Source organism: Callithrix jacchus, chromosome 2, assembly GCF_049354715.1.
Source record: "Callithrix jacchus isolate 240 chromosome 2, calJac240_pri, whole genome shotgun sequence".
Lineage (NCBI taxonomy): Eukaryota > Metazoa > Chordata > Mammalia > Primates > Cebidae > Callithrix > Callithrix jacchus.
In genome coordinates, this window is record NC_133503.1 from 149,115,949 (window position 1) to 149,142,222 (window position 26,274).

Consider the following 26,274-nt stretch of genomic DNA (forward strand, 5'->3'; position numbering starts at 1 on the left):
TCGTAAAAGCTGTTGCCTCGCTTCATTTCACAACCCGCTTCTCCCAGCGTTAGCAGCACCTCCAGGTTCATAGGGCACTTGGTAGGGAGGACAGGGATTTATCCACGCGGCCTAGAGCTGGGTCTCGGTTGCTGGATAACACCCTTTTATTGACCCTTTTGTGGAGGAAGCGTATTGAGCAGGTGCAGAAATCTGGGAAGGACGCTGCAGAGCGGCGTCAAGAGCGGGGAACACGCCCCCGGCCCTTCACTTGCACCCACCCATGTGAGCTAGCACGGTGGGACCAGGGTGGGCAATAGATTTCGCACCCGACAATTTGGCACCCGAAGCTCCCTCAGCCGCGGGTACTCGAGGAGACGCCGGCTTCCCCGCCCACACCACGTAGTTCCGGTCACGTGCCGCCGCACCGCCCAATCAGCGCCCGGAGCCCGAGGGCTCGGGATTCAAACTGCTGCTCCGCCGGCTGGCGGGGATCGGCGCTGGCGCGGCTGCGGCCGCTGCTGCCTACGCGCCATGGAGCACCGCATCGTGGGGCCCGGGCCATACCGGGCTACCAGGCTGGTGAGTGAGTGTACGGGCCTGGGCGGGGCCACCGGTGCCGCGAGCCACCGGTGTGCGCGCGGACAGAGTGCTTGTCAGTCTTCGCTTTTGCAGGCCAACGGGGCCCGGGCGTGGGGGCATTGCGGCTGGAACTGCTGGAGTTGCCGTTTAGTGGACGAGGCTCAAAGTAGGGCTGACGGGGCCCAGAGCTCAGCTGTCCGGGAGTGAGTGCAGCTTTGTCCCCGAGATGTTGACTGGGTTCTCGGCAGTAGATGGCGCCTCTCTATTTAAAGGCCCCAAGACCAGGCAGCTCCCTGCCTTTTGTCCTGTGGAATCTAACGGACCTGGTCGGTAACCTGAGGGCCACTACGTCCCCTGTAACGCTCAGCTTTCACGGCAGTCTAGGCAGGCGTGTCTCCTTTCCGAGTAACACCTAATGACACTGACGATGTATGCGAACGAACGGTGGTGCCCAGAACAGAGGGGCATCGCCCTGGCCACATTTCCGGCCCCTGGCGTTTCCGTTTCTGTCAGCACCGATCTAAATGAGGAGCTGACCCGGACAGATGGTTTAGAAGAGTCTTTGCTAACCCTTAGGGTTCTGGGTGCTGTTTATTTTTTTATTTTTCTCTCTGGGATTCAAGCTTTGGTATTGAGGTGTATTTGGTTTGCTTTATGACCTGGAGTAAGTAACTTTAGTGATTTCTACCTCAAAGGCTTACCATAAGGCAATAAAGGGTAAATTTGGTAATGCCTGTGGCAAGTTTTTAGAGGACTTTCTATGGAAGTGTAAAGGTAATTTGGGAGGATGGTAACTTGCTCCTTGGTCCGCCAACCTCTGGTCACATTTAACATAGAATTACTCTCATTGCTCCATGCATCATAATGAATGCACAGGAAAAGGTGGGAACTAAGATCCAAATTCTTACTCAGCTAGACTCATGAAGAGGTGAGGATGCTGGGATACAAATAATGTAAATAGGGTTTTCTTTTCTTTCCAAAGCCAGCCACACACTGTGGCCAGTGGGTCAAACCAGAGCTGAGAAGGCCAGCTCTGGAAGAGAAATCGTAATTGGGACTGGTGAGCTCATAGATCAGCCCGTAGATCGCTTTGGCTCATGGATCACTTTGAGAATCTGATGAAGATTAAGGATCCTCTTCACAGAAAACTGCACGTGCCACATACTCCTTAAATTTTATATGATTTAAGAGGACTTGGGGCCGGGCACTATGGCTTATTCCTGTAATCCCAGCACTTTGGTAGGCAGAGATGGGCAGATCACCTGAGGTCAGAAGTTCGAAACCAGCCTGGCCAACACGGTGAAACCCTGTCTCTACAAAATATGCAAAAATTAGCTGGGCATGATGGTGCACATCTGTGATCCCAGCTACTTGGGAGGCTGAGGCAGGAGAGTCACTTGAACCCGCGAGGCAGAGGTTGCAGTGAGCCAAGATCAGGCCTTTGCACTCCAGCCTGGGCAAAAAGAGCGAAACTCTATCTAAAAAAACCCCTCCATATTAAAATTAAAATAATAGTAATAAGGAGACTTGGGAGAGTCTGCAACATTGTTTTATTTGGCAAAGAGATAAGTATTTTATTTGCTCATCCTTTGGGTCAATTCTGGGCTAGATTCATGTCAATGGTTTTTTTGTGGAGGTCACTCGTGCACAAGTAATGTGACTTGGGTAGTCTGGATGATGGAAGATGGCTGCTTGACTTGGTTCTGGCTATTACCTGGGTCAAATATCTCTAACAGGTTTTCTGAGGCATCTTCATGTAATGGTCTCATGGTTCCAGCATAGCTAAAAGAAAGTTTGAGCTTGAGACTTTTTGTTCAAATCTCATTGGTCAAAGCAAGTTAAACAGCTAAGACCAGATTCTAGAAATTCAACCCCACTTCTTGATGGGCAGAGTGGCAAAACCACAGAGGTGCATGTGGAGATGATGGGAGGAATTATTGCACTCATCTTTACAAACACTCTATACAGACACCAGAATGATCTGGGGTCAGGGCTATTGGTAGGTCTAACTTTAGGGATAAGGGTTGTACCTTATCGGGGACTTTCAAAAATTTTACTCTCTTTTGGGAAGGGAAAAAAAAATTCCCTCACCAATTTCTTTCCAGCACTCACAAAAGGAAATCATAGCAAGGCTTTGGTTCTCGGTGTGACTAGTCTTCATTCTTCCTGCCTTAGACTAAAACCAAAAATTACCTCGTAATTGGAATTGTATTTTAGTCTCATATTCACAGAATTGTATGAAGTACCTCTTTTCATGGATGTAGAGAATCCATACTACTGGATTCTTGAGTCATATTAAAATATTATCAGAGGAATTTATTTAATTAAAAAAAGGTGTTCTCTGTTCTTTGGAAGTCTTCAGTCCCTAACATGCTATTCAAGCTAAATTTAGGTTGATTAAGAAGATAAATAACATGGATAATTAATGAAACAAACACCTCAGTTTTGCCAGAATTTCCCAAGTAATCAATACAGTTTTCAACTTTATAGTGTTTGAGGAACATAATATTAAACTGAGATATGGAAAACACAGAAAAGAGTAGCCAATTTTTTTTTCAAAAGTGATTATTCCTGCTGTCAGTTATTGCAGCCAACATTTAAGATGCTTTTTTTGCATTGTAAAATCTATAATCTGTACACTAAATCCCCAGTGTAATTCAGCTATGCCTTAATAAAGCTTTTGCTAGGTAAATCATGTATTTACTATTTGAGACTAGTTCTCTCTTTACCTATTGGACCTTGCTGGCTTTTCCTCCCTTCATCTGCAGCATACAATTTCCCCCTTCTTTCCATTGTACTCACTCAAATCTTTCTTCAGAGAAAGCTTTGTAAAAGTCTTTTGGGATACAAAAACTAGGTCTCCTTTCATAGTCACCTTACTTTCTCAAAGCATGTACAGCTCCATTTTCTAAAGCACCAAAGTCTTATTTGAAAATAACATTTTATGGACTAGGTAAAATGTTATGGCAAAAGTCAATTGATGGCCCCAACTCATGATAAATATGAAGCTAATTAACCATTTATATTTTTTCATTGGTATCACTTTTCGTTTTTGTAAATCTTGTATAGTTTATTCCAGTAAAGTGAAAGAATTTTTTTTCTAGAAATTGCTAAAATATCTTATCTTTGAACTTATTCTGAGTTATATATATGGTCTGATGTAACTGATAAACTTTAAAAGACATATAGCTGTCATTGAATATGGGAGTTAGAATGGCAAGATCACATAGTGAGGATGTGGCAAGTATAGGTAGATCTAGGATTGGTTGTCACTAAACTCCCAGACACAGTCCTCTTCATAGCACTGCTATCATAATATTTTTGGTACTAAGAAGAAAGGAAATGGAATATCGTGAAAAAAAGAACAGAAAGCACAGGACTAGGTGTGTGTCTTATAGTTTGCCTCATCATGTTAAACAGAAACAGTTGTGTGATTTTTTTTTTCCCCTGAGAAACTAGGGGACTGAAATTAATAAGTAAAGCAAAACAAAAAAATGTTTTAAAATTATAAAACAAATCTGCTTTGTTCCATTTGCTATAAAGATTCCGTTCAAATAAAATGTCATGAAAAAAATTCAAGCTCTTCTTGTTCTTTGTTGACATGGGATATTTTGTTTCCAAGGTGACTGAGAATGGTATATTGCTAGATTATTTAAAGATAATTCTTTTTCTTTCTGAGCAGAGTAGCCAGATTAGTCCTTAGTTATGTTTGGAAATAAGTAGGAACAGAGACCAAGGTGACCTCAGTAGGCTTTGAAAGTCTATATCTCATATATTAAGAAAATATAGCCCAGAATGATAAATGCCATTCAAAAACAAAAAGTGGTCAACAGTCTATTTATAATTTCTCTTTTAAAGAGGGGCAATGAGACTTTGATAAAGATGTCTTATTAGACACTTTCTAGTATGAAATAAAAGTCAGTAGCAATAGAGCTGTTAAAAATCCATTCTGAATCCTAATGGATTTTTTTTTTCCTGTGTGGGAGAATGCAATGAATTGACAGCTCATGCTGAAGAGTAAAAGCATGAGAATTGAAAAAAGTCTTCCCTCACAAAGAGAAATGAACTTCACAGAAAAAAGTTTTCACATTTCTTCACAAAGAAGACAGGGGCCTTGTCCTACCAGAGATTTATACTTGGTATTAATTGACTGTAATGACAACTGTATAGTATTACACAGGAACAGATAGTCACTTAATGGGATAGGAATAATGAAGAAAGGTGATATGTATGTAAGTATTAATAGTGTTTCTGTTAGTATAGAAAAGCGTGGCATAATTGCCTCTTGATATGGTTTGGATGTTTGTCCCCTCAAAATCTCATGTTGAAATGTAATCCACAATGTGGGAGGTGGGATCTAGTGGGAGGTGTTTGGGTCATTGGGGTAGATCACTCACGAATGGCCTGTTGCTGTCCTCATGATAATGAGTGAGTTTTCACTCTGAGTTCATGTGAGATCTGATTTTTTTTTTTTTAATTTTTTATTGCATTTTAGGTTTTGGGGTACATGAGCAGAGCATGCAAGACAGTTGCGTAGGTACACACATGGCATTGTGCTTTGCTTCCCTTCTCCCCTTCACCCACATTTGGCATTTCTCCCCAGGCTATCCCTCCCCACCTCCCCCTCCCACTGGCCCTCCCCTTTTCCCCCCAATAGAGCCCAGTGTTTAGTACTCCCCTTTCTGTGTCCATGTGTTCTCATTTTTCATCACCTGCCTATGAGTGAGAATACGCGGTGCTTCATTTTCTGTTCTTGTGTCAGTTTGCTGAGAATGATGTTCTCCAGATTCATCCATGTCCCTACAAATGACACGAACTCATCATTTCTGATTGCTGCATAATATTCCATGGTGTATATGTGCCACATTTTTCCAATCCAGTCTATCATCAATGGGCATTTGGGTTGATTCCAGGTCTTTGCTATTGTAAACAGTGCTGCAATGAGCATTCATGTGCATGTGTCCTTGTAGTAGAACGATTTATAGTCCTTTGGATATATACCCAGTAATGGGATTGCTGGGTCAAATGGAATTTCTATTTCTAAGGCCTTGAGGAATCACCACACCGTCTTCCACAATGGTTGGACTAATTTACACTCCCAACAACAGTGTAAAAGTGTTCCTTTTTCTCCACATCCTCTCCAGCATCTGTTGTCTCCAGATTTTTTAATGATCGCCATTCTAACTGGCGTGAGATGGTATCTCAATGTGGTTTTGATTTGCGTCTCTCTGATGACCAGTGACGATGAGCATTTTTTCATATGATTGTTGGCCTCATATATGTCTTCTTTCGTAAAGTGTCTGTTCATATCCTTTGCCCACTTTCAAATGGGCTTGTTTGTTTTTTTCCTGTAAATCTGTTTGAGTTCTTTGTAAATTCTGGATATCAGCCCTTTGTCAGATGGGTAACCTGCAAAAATTTTTTCCCATTCTGTTGGTTGCCGATTCACTCTAGTGACTGTTTCTTTATTGTTTCAAAGTGTGGCACCTCTTCCCTTGCTCTCTTGCTCCCCTTCTTGCTGTGTCACATGCCTCCTTCTGCCTGCTTCTGCTTCACCTTTTGCCTTGAATAAAAGCTTCCTGAGTCCTCACCAGAACCTGAGCAGATGCTGGCACCATGTTTCTTGTATAGTCTGCAGAACCGTGAACCAATTAAACCTCTATTCTTTATAAATTACCCAGTCTCAGGTATTTCTTTATAGCAATGCAAGAATGGACTAAGACAACTACAACTCTCCATCCAGAAAAAAATAGAGATCTCCTCCCTCTCACCATAAAAAATTCAGTTAAAGCTTAAAATATTAAAACAGATACCATCTAAAATAGTAAAAGAAAATTTTGATAAATATTTTAATACCTCAGGATAAGGAAGCTTTCTTAAGAGAATAAACCCTGAAGTGATAACGAAAATAGATATTTATTTCCTTATAAAAACATCAGCATCTACAACAAAATCATTGTATAGCTAGAGACTTTGTAACGAAATTGATAGGCTAAGAGAAAACATTCTTAATTTTTAAGGAAAAGGTTTAATATTCTGCATTTAATCATCAGAACCTATTAAATATGTGTAGTACATGTCAGGCACCTTTTTGTGAGGATATTGAACTGAACAAACTTGATTAACTTTCCTGACTTCTATGCCCTTAACCATTAACAGATAACCAGTACTTAAAATTGATTTTAAAAAAGAGACAACCCAGTAGAAAAATGGCAAGTTTCAGAAGAAGAAATGAATATGACTAAAGGTAAAGATACAAAAATACAAACAAAATATGAATATATCACTTCTTTTACATAGATTGGCAGAAATGAAAGGAATGATAACATTGAGGGTAGGCCAAATTGTAAGGCTTTAGGCTCCCACATTGTTGGTGGAACTGTGAATTGCTACAGCTGATATAAATAGGCTGATACTTTTTAGAAATCTATCAAAAATAAATAAAAGCCTTGGTACTTTAGGTTATATAAACAAGTATATACTTGTCACATATTTGTAAAAATTGAACTGGGCACAACTTGGGTAACCATTAATTTAAAAATGGCAGAAGAAATTATGGAGCATTCTTAAGAATGGGCTAGATATGCAGATATGACACAGAGAGATATCTATGTTAGGTGCAAGAGCAAGTTGTGGGATGCAGCATGACTGATCTCATTTCTTAAAGTGGTGGCAAATAACACATATACAAAGGAAAAATTCTATGTGTCTGTATGTGATAGGTATGGAGTAAGACATGCAGACTGTTTTGTGTATACTTCTGTATTTAATTTGTTTCACTGAGTGTTATTACTTCTGTAATTAAAAGAACAAAGAACTGCTAACCATACTGGGTCAATTAATGGATCTATCTAGTGATAGTTGGAAATATTGGGTCACAGAGAGCCATGACTTCATTATGTTGATGTAATGCATAAAGTGTTATGCATTAAGTAATTTTAGTTCATGATTATGATTGTTCAACCAACATAAAATAAAAATCTTTTTTATTCCCCTCCCCCCTAGGCCCCACATACTTGATTATGTCTTTTTGGGGCAAAAATGCCATTTATATGAAAGCTAGGTGTCAGAGCATTTATTTAAAAAATCAATAATCAATGATTAAAAATATGTGAAAATTGTTTAAAGGTGTGATAATATTCATAGGTACTTAGTATAGTGAAATGACTACTTGAAGAAAAGTTCGTAACCCAGGAATCCAGATCTTATTTGCAGACTAAGTACCTGAATGACATTTGCCAACTTGTGTATCCTGCTAAGGTCTTGATTTTGTCCCAAGGATTTTTTCCAGCTCTAGAATAGATTGAACCTTATAATTTAAGATGTATCCTGGACATTTTATTTATTATCCTTATATTTGAGGAGCACTTTTTAACAAAGTACTTTTATAGTCATGATCTAATTTGATCTTACAATTACCTTGTGAAGTGAGTGGATAGGTAGAGAAGTTGAATCAATGTTCTTGGACTCTATGGGCTCCCTTTCTACTATTCACTATTTAGCCTTTGCTCTGCTTTTCCTGTTTACATACATTCCCTCCTTCATCCATTCATTTGGTTTCTTCACCTCCAACCTCTCTACTTTCTTCCATATCATGAAGACATGATTGCGAGTTAGTGGGATTAAATTTTGTGAGTCTGAGAAGCTGGTTAAAAAAAAGTAGAAAAAGTGCTGGGCATGGTGGCTCATGCCTGTAATCCCAGCACTTTGGGAGGCTGAGGTGGGTGGATTGCCTGAGGTCAGGGGTTCAAGACCAGTCGGACCAACATGGGGAAAACACGTCTCTACTAAAAATATAAAAATTAGCTGCATGTGGCTCATGCCTGTAATCCCAGATGCTTAGGAGGCTGAGGCAGGAGAATTGCTTGAAACTGGGAGGCGGAGGTTGCCTTGAGCCAAGATCTTGCCATGCACTCCAGCCTGGGCGACAGAACAAGACTCCGTGTCAAAAAAAAAAAAAAAGTAGAAAAAGTGAAAGACAAATTAAACACTTGCTTATTGAATACTTAGAGTGGATTGCACACTGTTCTACACATCTGGGGTGCATGCATGCCCAAACCCACTTCTGCCCGTCAAGCACCTGCTGTTGTATGCTCAGGAATTACTAGTGTGGCTGAGAAGGTTGGCCATCAAAGATAGAAGAGAAATAGGACAATACTTTCTCAGGTGGTTGGGCAGCAGAGAATATGGAGAGAAATCTGAAATAAAAGGTATAATTATAAGGGAAAATATGATCCAGGTTTGGTCAAAGTTTAAAAAAAAAACCCTCAGATCAGAAATATAGTTTAAAGAAAAACGTGAAGTCAGAAAATCTGATTTAAATAGGAACACAGGTGAGAAATAAAAGATTCAGAGTTTGTAAAGTGTCAGACTTGACAGAGAAGGGTAAGAGAAATGAGACTGACTATGAATTTTAAGGACTTTTAGGGGGGCTGGCAGGGAGCCTAGGTTCCTAAAAAGATGTTGAACTAATTATATAGGAAGAAATTAGAAATATGCTATACAATAAAAGTTGGCCTATATTGCTTTTTCAAAATAGAAGACTTTTCCTTTTTTAAAACAGTTTATTGTATATTCATTTAGCTCTTCAGATGCATATACTAAAGCAGATAGGATCAGATTATATATAGTGTTTTGTACCTTTTTCTTCTACTTAGTTATACTTGTGATGTCTATTTATATCTGGAACTATTGATAATATTTTGTTTTATGGCTCTTCCATGCTTCAGTTTTATTCAAATTAGTTCTAGTTTTTCTCTGATTATAAAACAGAAAATTAGTTCTAATTTTTCTCTCATTGTAAAATTTATAAATATATAAGCATATAAAAATACTTATAAATGCTTTCTCTGAAAAAACACTCAGGTTGGCCGGGCGCGGTGGCTCACGCCTGTAATCCCAGCACTTTGGGAGGCCGAGGCGGGTGGATCACGAGGTCAACAGATCGAGACCATCCTGGTCAACATGGTGAAACCCCGTCTCTACTGAAAATACAAAAAATTAGTTGGGCATGGTGGTGCGTGCCTGTAATCCCAGCCACTCAGGAGGCTGAGGCAGGAGAATTGCCTGAACCCAGGAGGCGGAGGTTGCGGTGAGCCAAGATCACGCCATTGCACTCCAGCCTGGGTAACAAGAGCAAAACTCCGTCTCAAAAAAAAAAAAAAAAAAACCACTCAGGTTTATTAAATATACTTCAACATGTTTAAATAAAATTTAAGTTGTAAATACTTTTATTTTTCTTTGAGACAGGGTCTCACTCTATTGCCCGGGCTGGAGGGCAGTGGTGCAATCATGTCTCACTACAGCCATGACCTCTCAGGCTCAAGTGATCCTCTCACTTCAGCCTCCTACCTAAGTCTCCCGAGTAGCTGCAGCTACAGGTACACATCACTACACCTGGCTGATTTTTAAGTTTTTTGTAGAAATGAGATTTTTCCATGTTGCTCAGACTGAACTCGAACTCCTGTTCAAGCAATCTGGCCATCTCATCCTACCAAAGTGCTAGGATTAGAGGTGTGAGCCTCTGCACCTGGCCTGTAAATGCTTTTTAATCTCTTATATTTCTGCTTCTATATGGTGAATCCCTAAAAGTAAAGCGGCTGAATAAAAAGAGATCACATTTTATGTAAGCATTTATTAAACAAGTGCTTATTAGAGTCTTCTCTGGAGCTAGCTTTAAAACAATATGGAGATGAGACTGTTATTTCCCTTTAGCATTTTTTTTTGTATTTTCAGCAAACTGTAGGTTGAACATACATTTTTAAATTAAGTTTTAGATTTGAATATACAGATTGGTTCTACCTTTTATGAAGTGGGTAGTTTTGAGTAAATTTCTTAATTCCTTCTGAAAGGTGGTTATTATAAGGATTACATATACACAAAGACACAATGGGGAGACAAGTTTGGAATATATTATAGTCTAACGGGAACAAAAGGTCATTTATTTGCTTCTTAATTTCCTGCGTATTATTGTAACTTCACAGATATAAGGATAAAGAAGCTGAGTTGTCACGAAGTTATTTAAAGTAACATTAAAATTAAGAGAGATAACTGGTTTTTGTCTTCAAGGTTGCTATGAGACTTAGCAGTTCACGTGCCCCCAGTGGCATCTTGCAGTGGAAGGAAACCGGATTTTTTTCAGTTCTTAACCATGTGCCAGGCCCTGTGCAACCAGTATATGGCAGAGCTGGGATATGAACTCAGGTCTGACTCCATACTTCATGTTTTCTCCATTCCACAGTCATTGGTTCTGTTATCCTGAAGTAGTCCATTGTTTCTTAACTTAAATGTTAGGGTCATTATGTGGTAAGCTTTGCCAGCAGTGTATTACAGTGAGTTAGTAGGTACTTGATCTGACAAAGCAAGGTTCTTGAATAAAGTGGAATCGATGGTATATATATTCCCTGGATTTAACTGAAGTGGATCCAATCAGTGTGTGGTGTGCTGTTTCTTAGCAGACCTCTCATTTTAATTTCCATGACTTTTTGACTCCCCAAATCTGAAATTTTCTGAGCTTCTGGGACCATGTTTTTATTTAGTACAAATTTCTGGAGAAAAGTGTTAACTGCACCAAATCCACATAGTTATTGGCAGAGGCTGGACTAAAGGCCAATGGAGACTCCATTCTGGGGTCTTTCCGGTGTACTCACTCAGCCCTGATAGCCACACCCACCCTGATAATATTAATAAATACCACAGCAATGATGCTATAATGGCTAACGTTTATTAAGCACTTCCTTCATGACAGGCACTGTGACAGGCTTCACCAACATTATCTCATCAAGTCTTTGTAACAACCCTATCATGTGGGTACTGGAGAAACGGAGGCTTGACTAGCAATGAGTCAAAAGTTGCCCTGCTGGTCAGTTGTAGAACAGGCCTCCCAACCCAGCAGTGTTTGACTTCAGAGTCTGAGCTTTCTCTGCCCTGTCTACTTTTCAATGTGGTATCTGAAGATGTCATGCACACTTAAACTTCTAGGTCCTTTCCAAAGAAACATGAGGTAGTTTTAAACTAATATGTATTATTTGAAGTATCTAGTAGCTATTCTTTCAAAAAGCTTTGTTTTGCCTGTAAGCAAAAACCAGCTCTTCACTTTTCAAAGGTTTGTCTTTGTGGCCCTGAGCTGTTTGGTATCAGGCACTGTATTACCTTTTTCATCTCTTTTCCTCTCCTGCTATACCTTTCACATAATAAGCAATTTAGAAATATTTGCTGAATATTTCTGAAAGTGAAGTCATATTAAACAGGGGGCTCCAAAAACCCAAGTTTGCATAGTGGCCTTAGTTTGAATCATTATACACTGTATGTTTTTCATTTATGTAAAAATCCATTAATAGGGAAACTTGATGGCAGTCTCCTCAAAAAATATTTCTTGAATGAAGAAATGATGAACTACCCTTGAAAAGTTGCATTTTCTTTAGAGTTTTTTTTCCCATCAGTAGTTTATATTTTTGAGGCCAGGTGTCATGGCTCACTCCTGTAATCCCAGCACTTTGGGAGCCTAACGTGGGCGGATCACTTGAGCTCAACAGTTCAAGACCAGCCTGACCAACATGGAGAAACTCCATCTCTATTAAAAATACAAAAATTAGCTGGGTGTCTATAATCCCAGCTACTCGGGAGACTGAGGCAGGAGAATTTCTTGAACCTGGGAAGTGGAGATTGCAGTGAGCCGAGATTGTGCCACTGCGCTCCAGCCTGGGCAACAAAGCTAGACTCCACCAAAAAAAAAAAGTTTCTATTTTTCTTTTAATTGTGGTAAAACATATATAATATAAAACTATTTTAACTTTTTAAAAATCCTTTTTCTTTCCTCCAAAATTAGATGTCATATTTTAACTGTTTTTAAGTATATAGTTCTATGGCACTAAGTACATTCACAAAGTTGTACAGACATTACTATCATCCATTCTCCCAAACTTTTCTTTGAGTTTGAAGCCTGTAAATAAAACATTTTCAAGGCTCTACCTGTTATTCAGGCAGTTTAAGTGGAAATATTGCGTTCATTGCTTTATTTGGGATATAGTAACCTTAAAAAAATCAGTTGATTACTAAATGCCATTCTCTTTCTTTCCCCTAGTGGAATGAGACCGTGGAGCTTTTTCGTGCTAAGATGCCGTTACGGAAACATCGCTGTCGTTTCAAGAGCTATGAGCATTGTTTCACAGCAGCTGAAGCTGTGGACTGGCTGCATGATCTGCTGAGGTGCAATCAAAACTTCGGCCCTGAAGTGACTCGCAAACAAACGATCCAGCTGCTAAAAAAATTCCTCAAGAATCACGTTATTGAAGACATTAAGGGAAAATGGGGTCAGGAAGATTTTGAAGACAATCGTCACTTATACAGGTAATGGCAACATGTAACCTGGAAGGTGAGGAATCATGGGGGATGAGTGAATTTGCTCCAACTCTGTTGAAGCTTCCTGATGTGTAAGAATTTACCTTGTTCACTGCATAGTGGGTCTAGTTGTGATTTGTTGAGTGGAGAACAGAATGTGTTGCTACAATAAAACCAATTGCAATTTTTCTTGGCCTCTTAGAGCACCCCAGAGCTGTGTTTTGTTGCAGTGTTTTTTCAGTAAGGAAATTTTTCATGCCTTTTGCTCACCTGGGAAGATGGTGGCCATACTTAGTCCTTCTCCTAGAGAATCTGAAATGGGTGAAACAGTAGCTCCGGGTTAGCTTTTCTAAGCAATGGGGTTTGGTATGTTCAGGAGGTTAGTAGCAGAGTGTTTGTGATCTTTAAACAGCTCAGGGCCCATGTGAACAATTATGCTAGAATTCCCTGATGTCTCAGATTAAGCCTGCCAATGTGAGTCTGCTTTTCTGCAAATACTTTTGCCCATGTTTCAGTGCTATTTTATGATATGGACACTTACCACCAGATAATCCAAGGGAAAATGAAGATTGCTCGTCTTGCACTTCCCTTCTCAATGCATACTTGGCAGTTTTATTGCTGGAGGTGGAGGGGACCAACCTAAGATTCACATATGGGAGAAGACCAAAGAGGAATGCAGTCACACAGGTCTATAAAGGAATTGTTGGACTATATACAAAGATTAAGGGAAGGAATGGAAAATATGGACCCTTAATATGTGCTTTCTTTTACTCCAGCTAAAAAATAAGGAGTATGATTATAATATGTTCAGTCAGGGTATTCCACTGGGACACATGGCTTTGCACAGGGAAAACCTGGCTCTTTCATACCGGAACCATTTCTTTGTCCCCCTCTTGGCCTAGCTGCTGAGAAAGGCAGAGCAGGGTGTGAGGGTGTCTTTTGTGATTGCACAAGGTGAAGAACAGACATGCTGTACATTAGAATCTAACTTCCTTGTGGAGTTTCATCAGCAGTCTCTTGCGCCCAGTTATCAGAACTGTCATCTAGGCAATTAGTCATCTCTCCATTTGGTGGTTAGTTTTGACTTTGCTGATCCCACTTTTAAGTAGGATATATGGTGTAATCTTGACCTATTCTGAGACCTTAGTACTTAATAGCATCAGACAGTGGAAATTTTAGCCTTGATTCTATATGCCACACTTTATTGGGAATTTTTAAATGATTATTTCTCTTGGGAAACTTTAATTGCTTGTACCCCATCAAGATTTAGCTAGAACGCTTCTGAAAGATTCTCCGGATGAGTAACTTCCAGTCTGTTCTATTGTGACCTTAAATTGGGTACCTCCCATCGAGTCTTAGGAGGCTTTATGAGTCCTCGGCAGAGTAAAATAGGAGCCAACCACCCAGCACTAACTGCCAGAACGTGTTTCACTTCAATATTAAGACTTAACCATGTATTATCCCTTTTTAAAAAATAGAGTGTACATGACAGATTAAATTCATATATTAAATATTAATTTTTTTTTTCCAGTTTCTCTCCTAGAATACTTGTGAGTCATACATGGAACAGTATTTTTTGTTTCTTCATTTACTACCTGAAAGTTCATTCTGGCTTTCCATTTTGTTGAGTGGAAGTTGTGTAAGTTAACCACTGACTTTTGCCATTTACCGAGATTAATCTGGGGTGAAATCTATTTAGACATGTAAATCATTTGTTAAGGTACCCGGCCTTGAATTGAGAGTGAGCTAATGAGTTGCATACATGCAGGCTTCTATTACATGCCAGTGCTCCAGGAAAGAGGATTTGCTGTCCTACCTGCTGTATCTCAACTGCTTTTCTTGGGTGAAGAATACTACTGCCAAGTTATGAAAACAGAGGAGGATAGTTTGAATGAGAGGCAGGTTAGATTTGAAAATAGATGGAGAAGGCTGGGCGCAGTGGCTCATGCCTATAATGCTAGCACTTTGGGAGGCCGAGGTGAGCTGATTACCTGAGGTCAGGAGTTTGAGAACAGCCTGACCAATGTGAGAAAACCCCTGTCTCTACTAAAAATACAAAATTAGCTGGGCATGGTGGCACATGCCTGTAATCCCAGCTACTTGGGAGACTGAGGCAGGGGAATCCCTTGAACCTGGGAGGTGGAGGTTGTGGTGTGCTGAGATCATGCCATTACACTCTAGCCTGGGCAACAAGAACAAAACTCTGTCTCAAAAAAAAAAAATAGATGGAGAGTCAATGAAATGTCAAAATCCAGGAACATCATTCTGATTATCCAGCTTTGTCGAAAGGAGCCTTTAAAAATTTATTTATTTAAATTAAATTTCATTAATTTTAAATTTATTTATTTAAATTTTAGTTTAATTTATTTATTTTTATTACTGTATAATAATGGTGCATATTTAGGGAGTACTGAGTGATATATTGATCCAAGTATCCAGTGTGTAATGATCAAATCAGGGTAATCAGAATATTTATCACCTCAAACATTTTTCATTTCTTTGTGTTGGGAATATTCAAAAATTCCTTGTAGAATGAGTTAGGAAGAATTCTCTTCAATTTCTTGGAATAATTTGAGAAGAATTGAAATTAATTTTTCTTGAAAGGTGTGGTAGATTTTATTAGTAAAGCTGTCCAGTCCTGGACTTTTCTTCATTAGGAGACATTTTATTATGATTCAGTCTTGTTGCTTGTTATTGATTGTTATCTATTCAGATTTTCTATTCATTTCTGATTCAATCATGGTAAGTTGTATGTGTCCATGAATATATCCACTTCCTTTAGGGTTTCCAATTTGTTACTTGTATTTATTCATTAAATAAGTTTTCTATGCCTTTTCCCATCTCTTCATGTTCTGAAATGCTCAAGATAGACTTGTTTATTTGCTTAATGGTATCCCATATGTTTTGTAGGCTCTATTTTCTTTTTTCCTTTTTCTTTATTTTTATCAGATGGGGTATTTCAAAAGACCTGTCTTCAAGTTAAGAAAGTTTTTCTTCTGCTTGATCTAGCCTATTGAAATGTTGGTTGTATGTTTTTTATTTCATTAATCGAATTCTTAATTTCCAGGATTTCTGTTTGATTCTTTTTAATTATACCTATCTTTTTATTAAATTTCTCATTCAGAGCTGGGTGTGGTGGTGTGTACTTGTAGTCCCAGCTACCCAGGAGGTGAGAGTATTGCTTGCGTATGGGAGTTTGAGTCCAGCTAGGGCAACATAGTGAGACCTTGTCTCTTTAAAAAAATGTATGTTATTCAGATCACAAGTTATTTTCCTCATTTCTTTGTATTGTCTGTGTTATTTTGTATCTTACCGAGCTTCCTTGAGATCATTATTTCAAATTCTTTTTCAGACATTTCATTGATTTCCTTTTCTTTCAGATCTGTTAATGGAGAATGATTGTGTCCTTTTGGAGGTTTCATGTTTCCTTGCATTTTCATGTTTTGTTTTCTTTTGTTTTGTTTTTTAGACGGAGTTTTGCTCTTGTTACCCAGGCTGGAGTGCAATGGCACGATCTCGGCTCACCGCAACCTCCGTCTCCTGGGTTCAGGCAATTCTCCTGCCTCAGCCTCCTGAGTAGCTGGGATTACAGGCACGTGCCACCATGCCCAGCTAATTTTTTGTATTTTTAGTAGAGACTGGGTTTCACCATGTTGACCAGGATGGTCTCGATCTGTTGACCTCGTGATCCACCCGCCTTGGCCTCCCAAATTGCTGGGATTACAGGCGTGAGCCACCAAGCCCGGTCCTGTTGTGTTTTTTTTTTTTTTTTTGAGAGAGAGTCTTGCTCTGTTGCCAGGTGCCAGGCTGAAGTGCAGTGGCACAATCTTGGCTCACCGCAACCTCCGCATCCTGGGTTCAAGCAATTTCCTGCCTCAGCCTCCCCAGTAGCTGAGACTACAGGCGCACGCCACCACACCCAGCTAATTTTTCGTATTTTTAGTAGAGATGGGGTTTCATCATGTTGGCCAGGATGGTCTCGATCTCTTGACCTGGTGATCTGCATGCCTCGGCCTCCCAAAGTGCTGGGACTACAGGCTTGAGCCACCGCGCCCGGCTGCATTTTCATGTTTTTTTTATGTCTCAACGTTGATATCTGTGTATCTGGTGGACCAGTTGGTTATCCAGTTTTATGGATTGGCTTTTGTAGGTAAAGACTTTTTTCCTGTAAATCTGTCTATAGTGTTGGCTGGTTAGGGTGCTTTCCCTTTAATTTTGGATATGTGCAGTAATTTAGTCTCTGTATTATTTCTTTGACTGTAATCAATGCCAGTGGTGTTTGTGAGTTCCTCAGTGGCTTAGGTTGTTAGCAGAGGCTGTGTCAAGGCTTTTCTGATGATGTGGATGCCAGGCAGGCTGCTCCTGCAGCCTGTGGGTGGTATGTATGTGCCTTTGGGTTGTGGTAGTGGGCAGGGTGTGATGGTCATCAGGTCCCTGGGTAGTATATGCAGGAGCTGGCATTGATGGTGGGGTGCCTGCGTGGGTTGGTCTGAAGGGAAACGTTTTGTAAGTAGTACTGAGAATACGGGAATGGACATTGAAGAGTTCTTGCTGGAAAGGAAGGAACTAATATCCTAGAGTTTCTGTGATATTCCAACCTCATCACATAATTCATTATCTAACTCAGCACCTATAGATGGAAGTGGTAGTATCCTAGTTGTAAAGATTAGGAAATTAATAAGGCCAAAGTAACTAACTTGTCCAAAGTAATCCAAGTAGTAGTGGGAGAGTCAGGATTCAAAATGAGATCTTCATCTCTGACGCCTATGCTCTTGTGGTATGCCAGGCTGCCTCCATTTTCACAACATGAGGTTGACTTAGTTTATCAAATATATTAGTAAATGAAAGAGTAACCACACGGAATAAGCAAGAAACATTTGGCTTAGTCAACAAGTTTATATTCACAGAGTTCTTGCAATGCATTATTATCTAATACATATTAAATGATGAACTATCCTCTTCAAGAAGTTCTTCTTGAATAAAGGAGGTAAGGGAAACATAATCAATCGAAATACTTATATAAATATAGCAAAAGGGAGGTGGTTTCCTTGGTCTGTGAATTAGAGAAAGCTACCTGAGATATAATGGGTTTTTTTTTGTATATTTTAAAGAGATGGAATTTGCATATGTATGTTAGAGAATTTTATAAAAAAGATGATGAGTAAAACCCTTATTTTGAAATGTGTCAAAATGATTTCCAGATTTAAAAAAATGCATATCGTATTTGTTTTGTGAATGCATTTAAATTTGTTAGGTTTTTTTTTTTTTAAGACTCAAAATGTTCAGTATAGAAAATAGAAGGGAGGAGTGAATTTTAGTGTATAAGAAAGGAAAGTAAGTTTGTAATATCTGAATGCCTATAATAATAATGAGGTGTTACAGAGATGTCCCCCAGCACTATACTTCTTTCCTATTAACCAATAGCAATTACTAGAAAGAGTTCTGGATTTGCTGCTGGTGAAAACAATTTTAGATTTCACTAAGCAGTGCTCATAGTTGAACCAGATGCTGTTGTCAGTGTCTTAAAGCTTTGTGACCCTAAACTTCTAATGGATAAGAAGAATGAATTACACTGCTTTATATGTTTATAAGAAATTTTGGTTTATGAAGCATTTCTACTTCTGTAATCTCATTTAATCTTTATGATTTCCTCTGATCTTATGACAATCCTATGAGGTGGACAGGTTACATATTTAATCCTCAGGGGATCAGACACTTTCCCCTTTAAAATGTCTAAAGAAAACTCTAAGAATTTTCTGGTTAATAAATTCCATACTTACTGCTTCTGCCCATCTGTGTATGTGAACAATTACGTAAAGTTATTTAAACCTAATTTAGTGGGTTCTATACAAATAAAAATGTATATTATGATAATTGTTTGTTTTGGATTATTTAATGAAAAAAGTGTTTGTCCTGTTGTAGCTGTTTAGTAGGAAAGGGTTCTCTGGCATGGAGCCTATACATGGCCCCTGACTTGCTCTCATTACTGTTGCTAGCTCTGGTGGCTGGTTGAACTGGGAAGGTTTTCATGGTTTATCGGTAGAAATTCACTGGCTCAGATGGTGGGGCTTGAGATCTAACATGTAGGAACCATTTTCTTTTTATTCCTCTGAATAAAAGAAATGTCTCATTTCTTTTTTTCTTTTCTCCTCTTTTTTCTTTTTTGTTTCTACCTCTATGTGTGTTATTCTCATGTTTCAACCTCTCTTTTTCTTCCTCTTTCTCTCTTTCTATTCCTTTTCCCTCATACTTTCTTGTTTTTCTGGCCCATTTCCAAAATACTGATTATAATTTGAAACTAAAGTTCGTTATGTAGCTATTGCTGGATATATTGAATAATGTTACTTTCACAGTTCTTAATGTAAAAATCAGAGGAATCATACTACCCAGCTGGCTTAGTATATAAAGCCACAGAAGTTAACACTATGGTGTTGATGAAGTGATAGACATATAAATCAGTGGTACAGAATAGAGAGTCCAGAAACGGATACATATAAATATGCGAATAGATTTTTTACAAAGATGTAAATTCAATTTAATGGAAAATGATTAGTCTTTTCAGAAAATTACCTTGGAAAAATTGGACATCCATCCATATATATGCAAGAAAAAAAGAAACTCACATAAACCTTATACTTCATAAAAAAATTTGTTCGAAGTGGATCACAGATTTGAATGTAAAACTATAGAACTTTAGGAAAACAGGAGAAAAATCTTTGTTTTGGTATTAGGCAAAGAGTTTTTAGACACGACACTAAAAGAACCAAACATAAAGGAAAAAATATCATAAATTGGATTTCATCGAAATAACAATTTTTACTCCGTGAAAGACATTGGATGAGAGGACGAGAGGACAAACTACAGATGGGGAAAATATTTGCAAACCGCATATGTGACAGTCAGTGGCATCAAGAGTATATAAAGAACTCATCAATCAACAGTAAGTAAACAAGCAGCAATCCAATTAAAAAATGTGCAAGACTTGAAAAGACATATCACCAAAAGTATGCAGTTAGCAGATGAGCATTTGAAAAGATGTTTAATGTAGTATACATTAGGGAGATGCAAATTAAAGCCTTAAGGAGATCCGACTATGTATCTGTTAGTATGTTTAAAATAAAAATACTAATGATATCTAGTGCTAGTGAGGATGCAGTGTCACTGGAAATCTTATACACTGCTAGTGGGCACCTAGATTGTTAGTCCCTTTAGAAAAGTTTGTTCGTTTCTTCTAAAGTTAGTAAGCACATTGACTATATGATTCAGTGTTCCTACTCCTGGGTATTTACCCTAGAGAAACAAAGACAATGTTTACACAAAAACTTGTAAGTACATGTTTATAGATTGCCAGTAAGTGGAAATAAGCTAAACATTCTTCCATGGGTGAATGGATAACTATTGTACATCCATACAGTGTAGTATTGTTGGGTGGGAGAAGGGTATGACTGCAAAGGGAGAGCAGGAAGGAGTGCTTTTGAGAGTAATGGATTGTTCTGTGTCTTGATTTTGGTGGTAGATACACAAAAGGATACCTGTGTTAAACTTGATAGAGGATGATACACCAAAAACATTTTTTTTAACCATATGGTAATAACTTTCTTAAGCTGGAGATTTGCAAAACCTGTATTTGTACCTCCAGTGAAAGAAGCTCAAATTTAAGTCATTTGAGGGAGGTGGCCCTTAAGTCATTTTCTGTGGCCCTGGGAAAAATTCTTTCATCACTACCCAGTAGGTCTTTTGGACCGGTTTTAGATACCTCACCTTTAAATTAATGGACTACTTTCTCCCTCTAGTGGACATCTTTTTGCTTTTCTAGGAAAGCACAAAATGTGTGAGTGTGATTTTATTTTTCTTTTACTCATTTCATCATCATGGGTTGTTGTCCTGTGATTAGTTGGATAAGTTCTTAGCCTTACTGGGCATCAGTTTTCCCATACAGGAAATGACAGGGCAACAAAGTGATACCCTGTCTTTACAAAAAGTTGAAAAGTTAGCTAGGTGAAGTGGTGGCATATACCATAGACCTAGCTACTCCAGAGGCTGAGTGGGGCAGATTCCTTGAGGCCCTGGAGTTCAAGGGTGCAGTGAGCCATGATCATGCCATTGTACTTCAGCCTGGGTGACAGTCAGAGACCTTGTCTCATTGAAAAAAAAAATGACAGGGAGGACTAGATCATTAGTACTTTTTAGTACTAAACTTTCACGTTTCCAGATATGGAGTACCTATCACAGGTTTTCCAATCTATGGCAGTGAAGGATCTAAAAAAGAAATATAACATGATTCTTTATCTCCCTAACTTTGTAATCTCTTTTGAGAGATTGTATGTATTTGTGTGTGTGTGTGTGTGAAAAAGATAAGTAACAGAATCAAGACTGTATTTAATTTCCTAAAATAACCCATAACAATCAGTTACACTGGCAGTCATTGGGTTGACATATCTATTTTGTTTGACTTGCTTAGTGGTTTAGACATTGTTTTTTTCTATCTCCTTTTTATTTTTAAATTTTGTATATTTTGTGAAGCTAATACACTTATGTGGTTCAAAATTTACAAAGTGAAAAAGGGCATAAGCAATGAAAAGCCTTCCTCACATATCTCTCCCCCAGTCACCCAGTTCTCTTCCTCATAGGCACCTGATATCATGAGCTTCTAGCACAGTATCTTAATACATTATGAACCTGAAAGTCTTTAGATGGGGCAAACTCACTTCAGTGGCCACATTCCCCACCATTTCTCTATATTCTCTATAGTATTATACCAGACTATATCATGATTATGTTTTCTGCCTGGCCATTGTAGGAATTGTGTCTGTAATCCAGTTGGTGTGGACTGGAGTGTTTGGAACCTCATGGAACAGGAGGAGGAAGGGGAGGAGAAGGGGAAGAAGGGAGAGGAGGAGCAACCCTTCAGCCCGGGTCTGGAGAACAAGGTAGTATCTGGACAATAAGAAGGGATGGGAAGGAAAAGGATATTTCAGGTGTCAAAGATGGCAAGATCAAGGCTGTCAGTCAGAAACACAGAAGTAAGCTTCCTGGGAGAAGAGGGAGGAGAATGACCAGGCTGGAGCAGAAATCTTAGGTCAGGAAGTCATGAGGGATACATTTGGTGGAATTTCTTACATTTCTGACTATGGAAATGTAAGGCTTTTATTTTAAAAGGATAAGTTATTAAAGCCAGGCATAGTGGCATGTGCCTGTAGTCTTAGCTACTTAGGAGGCTGAAGCCAGAGGATTACTTAAGCCCAGGATTTTAAAGCCAGCCTGGGCAACGTAGTGGGGACCTGTCTCTTAAAAAAAAACTAAGGAAAAAGAAAAAAACAGAGAAGGCAGCTACTGTAGTGTTTTGAGTAGTGATGGAGTCTTTGTTCTAGAGTAGAGTTAATTGAATAATAGGAACAGAATAGACTGTAAGGCAGAGAAGCTGGTGAGGTGTTTAAGGTAACTGGTGAAAGTGATATTGCCTGGATGAGAATGCTAGCTGTGGGGCTGAAAAGGAAGGAAGGGCCAAATTTCAGTCTAGACCCTGTAACTGCTCTGTATATAGTCCAAAAGCTTTGTTTGAAGTCTGATTTTTTTAAAACAAAGTTTTAAACATATTGTTCATTAATCTGTAATTACTGTTTTCATTTAGAATCTTTATTAATGTTTAGCATCTGCTTACAGAGGTTTGGAATGTAACTCTAACCCTTTTTAAGCCAGTGACAACCATAATACCTTGTAGCTCTTCAAACACACCTGTGGTGTTTAGTGGGTGTCTAAGTCTTTGTGATGGCTTTGTTCCTCGGTAATGTCTCAAGGATTTTGGAGTCTCTGGAACTGGGTGACTGCCTCAGACTTCCTACCCATATCTACCATAAGGTTCAAGAATGAATGTCCAGGTTGTTTTGGGGTAATGATGAAAATATATATAGGGGACACCTTTGTTGCTGCCAGGCATTTTTTTTCTATATCTGTTTCTTGCCAAACTCCTTTTCTATTTTGTGGGAATCCCCATTTGTTTGGGGCTTGGTGGGAGGCAGGGCCCTGTGCCCTACAGTGGAAGCTGAGGAGGGTGAGACACTCCTGCCTCCTACCCCTGGCAGTGAGGGCTTGGGCTTGTCTTCTCCTTGGCCATTGGTATGTTTCTCCTTAGGATTTTGAATCTTGGATGAGGCATGAAAAGGAGAAGGGACAGCTTAGAATCTGCTATGACAGAAGTGGTGGCCTGCAGGAGCAAGGGCAGAAGTAAACAGAGGCATCCAGAGGTACTGGCAGTGGCTTTAGGACCAGATTGTTTCTGGGGCATGAACTGACTCCTGCTTGTGTGTGTGTGTGTGTGTGTGTGTGTGTGTGTGTGTGTGTGTGTGTGTATGCTGGGTAGCCTCCTTTTCCCCCTTGGTTTTATCTCCCACCTCCACCCTGTTTCTCCAGCTCTCCAATTGATTTTGTGTCTACTCGATATCTCTGAATTCCTTTATGGTTAAATCAGCCAGATTGGTTTCTGTTCCTTACAGCTGCAACTAAGAACCCAGATTGATATAACAGGCAATGGCTGTAGAGTGAGCAAAACTGGGGCAGCTTTTTAGGCCAAGGAAATAGCACAATGATTATTTCGTGTATGTGACTGCAACAGATTATTACAAGTATGTGAAAGCAAAGCAACAGATCAGTTTGGTCTGTAGCAATCAGAGATATGGCGGATGGATTTGAGTTCAGGATCAGCACTGAGGCACAGGAGCAGAGTCTACCAAGTATCAGTAGTAGGCCAATTACATGTGGACCCAAGTTTCAAAGTAATATATTAAGCTGTTAAGTCAAACTGATACTAGGGTTATGTTATCACTGCCATCTTTGCAAAAGAGCCAGCACATGTAGGTAGGTGTGTTAAATAGAATGTTGAAATATACTGTCCTGAGTCATAAAAGGTAATTCTTGGTGATTGATAGACTTTTGTTTTATAATGTCCTTGTTAAAGGCTTTTTGGTGACTGACTCATGATAATTTCAAATCCATGGTTTATCCTTCTATCCTGGTCCTTCATTTGGGGTCATAGTTCCTGCTGATTTCTTTATTCCTTCCCTTTATATTTATTTGTTTTAAACACTTGATCTTACCAACTGACATTGAATATTTTTTTCCTTACCCAGGTTTCTTTGCTGAGAATTCATGATGCCTGGTTATTGACCATGAGTGTCCTTAACCTATTTATGCCTGAGGTTGCAATATTTTGAAGTTTTGCAATCAGATCTTGGCGATGACCTTGAGCAGTAGGATATAAATAACTCCCACATGTTTAGTGTTCCAATAATGGAACACTAGGCATAATGAGTTTAAACAGGAACTGGAACAAAGGATTCTAGAAATATGAAAGGAGCATGGCTTACTGAAAGCTCCCACGTTAGACAGAAGAGAACACTCTTTTGGAGAGAACATGGATTAATTAACAAGAGTAATTCTCAGATATTATTGACCTAGAAACAAAATAATAAATATCATATAGATATCAATCAGTTCTAACTATAACTTGCTGAGAAGAGTGGGAACTTGCCATGAGATGTCTGTTGTAAGACTGGATTTATAAAAGTTGTTGAAAGCTGGGGTATACTATTCCCAATTTGTGGAATTGACAAGCTCTCAACTAGGAACGGGAGAGGTCCAACAAATGTTTCTTGTGAACATGAGGAAACACAGTCGGCTTAAGCATTTTATGTAGCTAGTGCCCTGTCAGCATTTTCCCAGTCACTTGATTAACACTTCTCCGGCTTCTTAGCTCAGTTTTATGTTTTTGGGTCTCTTAATTAGATCCTCACATATGCTACTTCTCTCAGTCCCCGCCTTTCCTCCTCCTTTGCTTTCTCAGGCATTATGGAGTTCCTGTTGTATGCCAGGCATGGTGCTAAACCCTTTTGATGCATGTCCCTATCTATAGTTCAGTTAGAAAGACAAACAGATAAATTCAAATTTGTTTCAAATGTTCTAATAGGATGTGAATTCGTTATTATAGGAAGGCTGAGGAATTTGCTTGAATCAGTCAGAGAATAGTTTGCTATAGAGGTGACACTTGAGTCTTGATGCATAAACAGGTGTTTGTCAGGGAAGGAAGGGAGAGAGGTTGATCAGGGTGATCAAGGTGGAGGACACACAGTAAATAAGTTAGGTATTACTACACAGGCAGCTGTGGGAGATAAGGGTGTGAAAGAATTTGCCTTTTATCTCTGTGTCCTCAACACCCAGCTAATGCTTAGTATTTATTGACAAAGAAGTTGAAAGGTTAGTTAGTGAGTTCCCTTTCTTACTGTAAAGGAGTTAAACAATAATCACCCTACATCTGTTCCAAAGTTAAGGTCGCTCAGTCCTCCCCATATCAGATGAACTGCAGTTAAATATAATGTGACGTCAGTATGGAAGAACTATAACAAGCACAGGTTTAGAATGAGGCAGGCCTAGGGTCTAATCCCAGCTCTCTGTTACTACCATTCATATGATCTTATGCAAAATGCTGACACTCTCTGAATCTCTGACCTCATCTACAGAGTAAGACTGCTAACATTTCAGTCTTTAGGATATATTAGTCACTAAGAATAGATGTAGACATGACATGATTGGGCTTTGTATCCCTACCCAAATCTCATGTTGAATTATAATCCCCACATGTCAGGGGAGGGACCTGGCAGGAGGTGACTGGATCATGGGAGAGGATTTCCCCCTTGCTGTTTTGGTGATAGTGAGTTATCACAAGATCTGATGGTTTAAAAATGTGGCACTTTCCCCTTTGTGCTCTCTTTTTCTCTCCTGCCACTTTGTGAAGAAGGTGCTCGCTTCTCCTTTACCTTATGCCAAGATTGTTTCCTGAGGCCTCTCCAGCCATGTGGAACTGTGAGTCAATTAAACCTCTTTTCTTTATAAATTACTCAGTCTCAAGTAGTTCTTTAAAGTAGTGTGAAACCGGACTAATACAAGGTATTTACCAAGTTGACTGGAACTTATGCTTATATTGAATGAGCCAATAGTTGGAGATACAGTGGGAACATGACAGACAGACTTCTTACCCTGGTGGAGCCTATACAACAAGCAAGTAAGTATTCTTTTATCTCTGTATCCACCAGACCCGGGTCAGCAAACTTATTCTGAAAAGGGCCAAATAGTGAATATTTGCAGGTCATTTAACCTCTGTCAGAATTGCTAACTGCAGTTGTAGGAAGAAAGCAGCTATACGCAGTGTGCCAACGAATGGGAATGGCTGTGTTCTACCAGTAAGACTTTACATATAATAAAGCAAGTTGTGGGATTTGGCCCACAGAACCTACTTGCTAGACTCTAAGTAAGTTTCCTGAGGGCAAAGACTGTTGTTTATTCTTGTATCTCTGTTACCTAGTGGTGTCTGATATGTGGCAG

At 39.2% G+C, this 26,274-nt stretch overlaps 1 protein-coding gene across 3 annotated transcripts in view; it reads left to right on the forward strand.

The window, feature by feature from the left end:
• Window positions 1-438: 438 nt before the first annotated feature.
• Window positions 439-26,274, forward strand: part of DEPDC1B (DEP domain containing 1B) — a 105,579-nt gene continuing 79,743 nt past the window's right edge. For 2 of the 3 annotated variants that reach the window (XM_035291536.3, XM_078365473.1), the window contains exons 1-2: window positions 439-561; window positions 12,644-12,909. In XM_035291536.3, the coding sequence (XP_035147427.1) occupies window positions 514-561; window positions 12,644-12,909 (314 nt within the window). In that variant the 5' untranslated portion in view covers window positions 439-513. Of the gene's footprint in view, window positions 562-10,629; window positions 10,765-12,643; window positions 12,910-26,274 lie in introns of all 3 variants that reach the window. The other variant, XM_035291537.3, reaches the window with a different exon arrangement.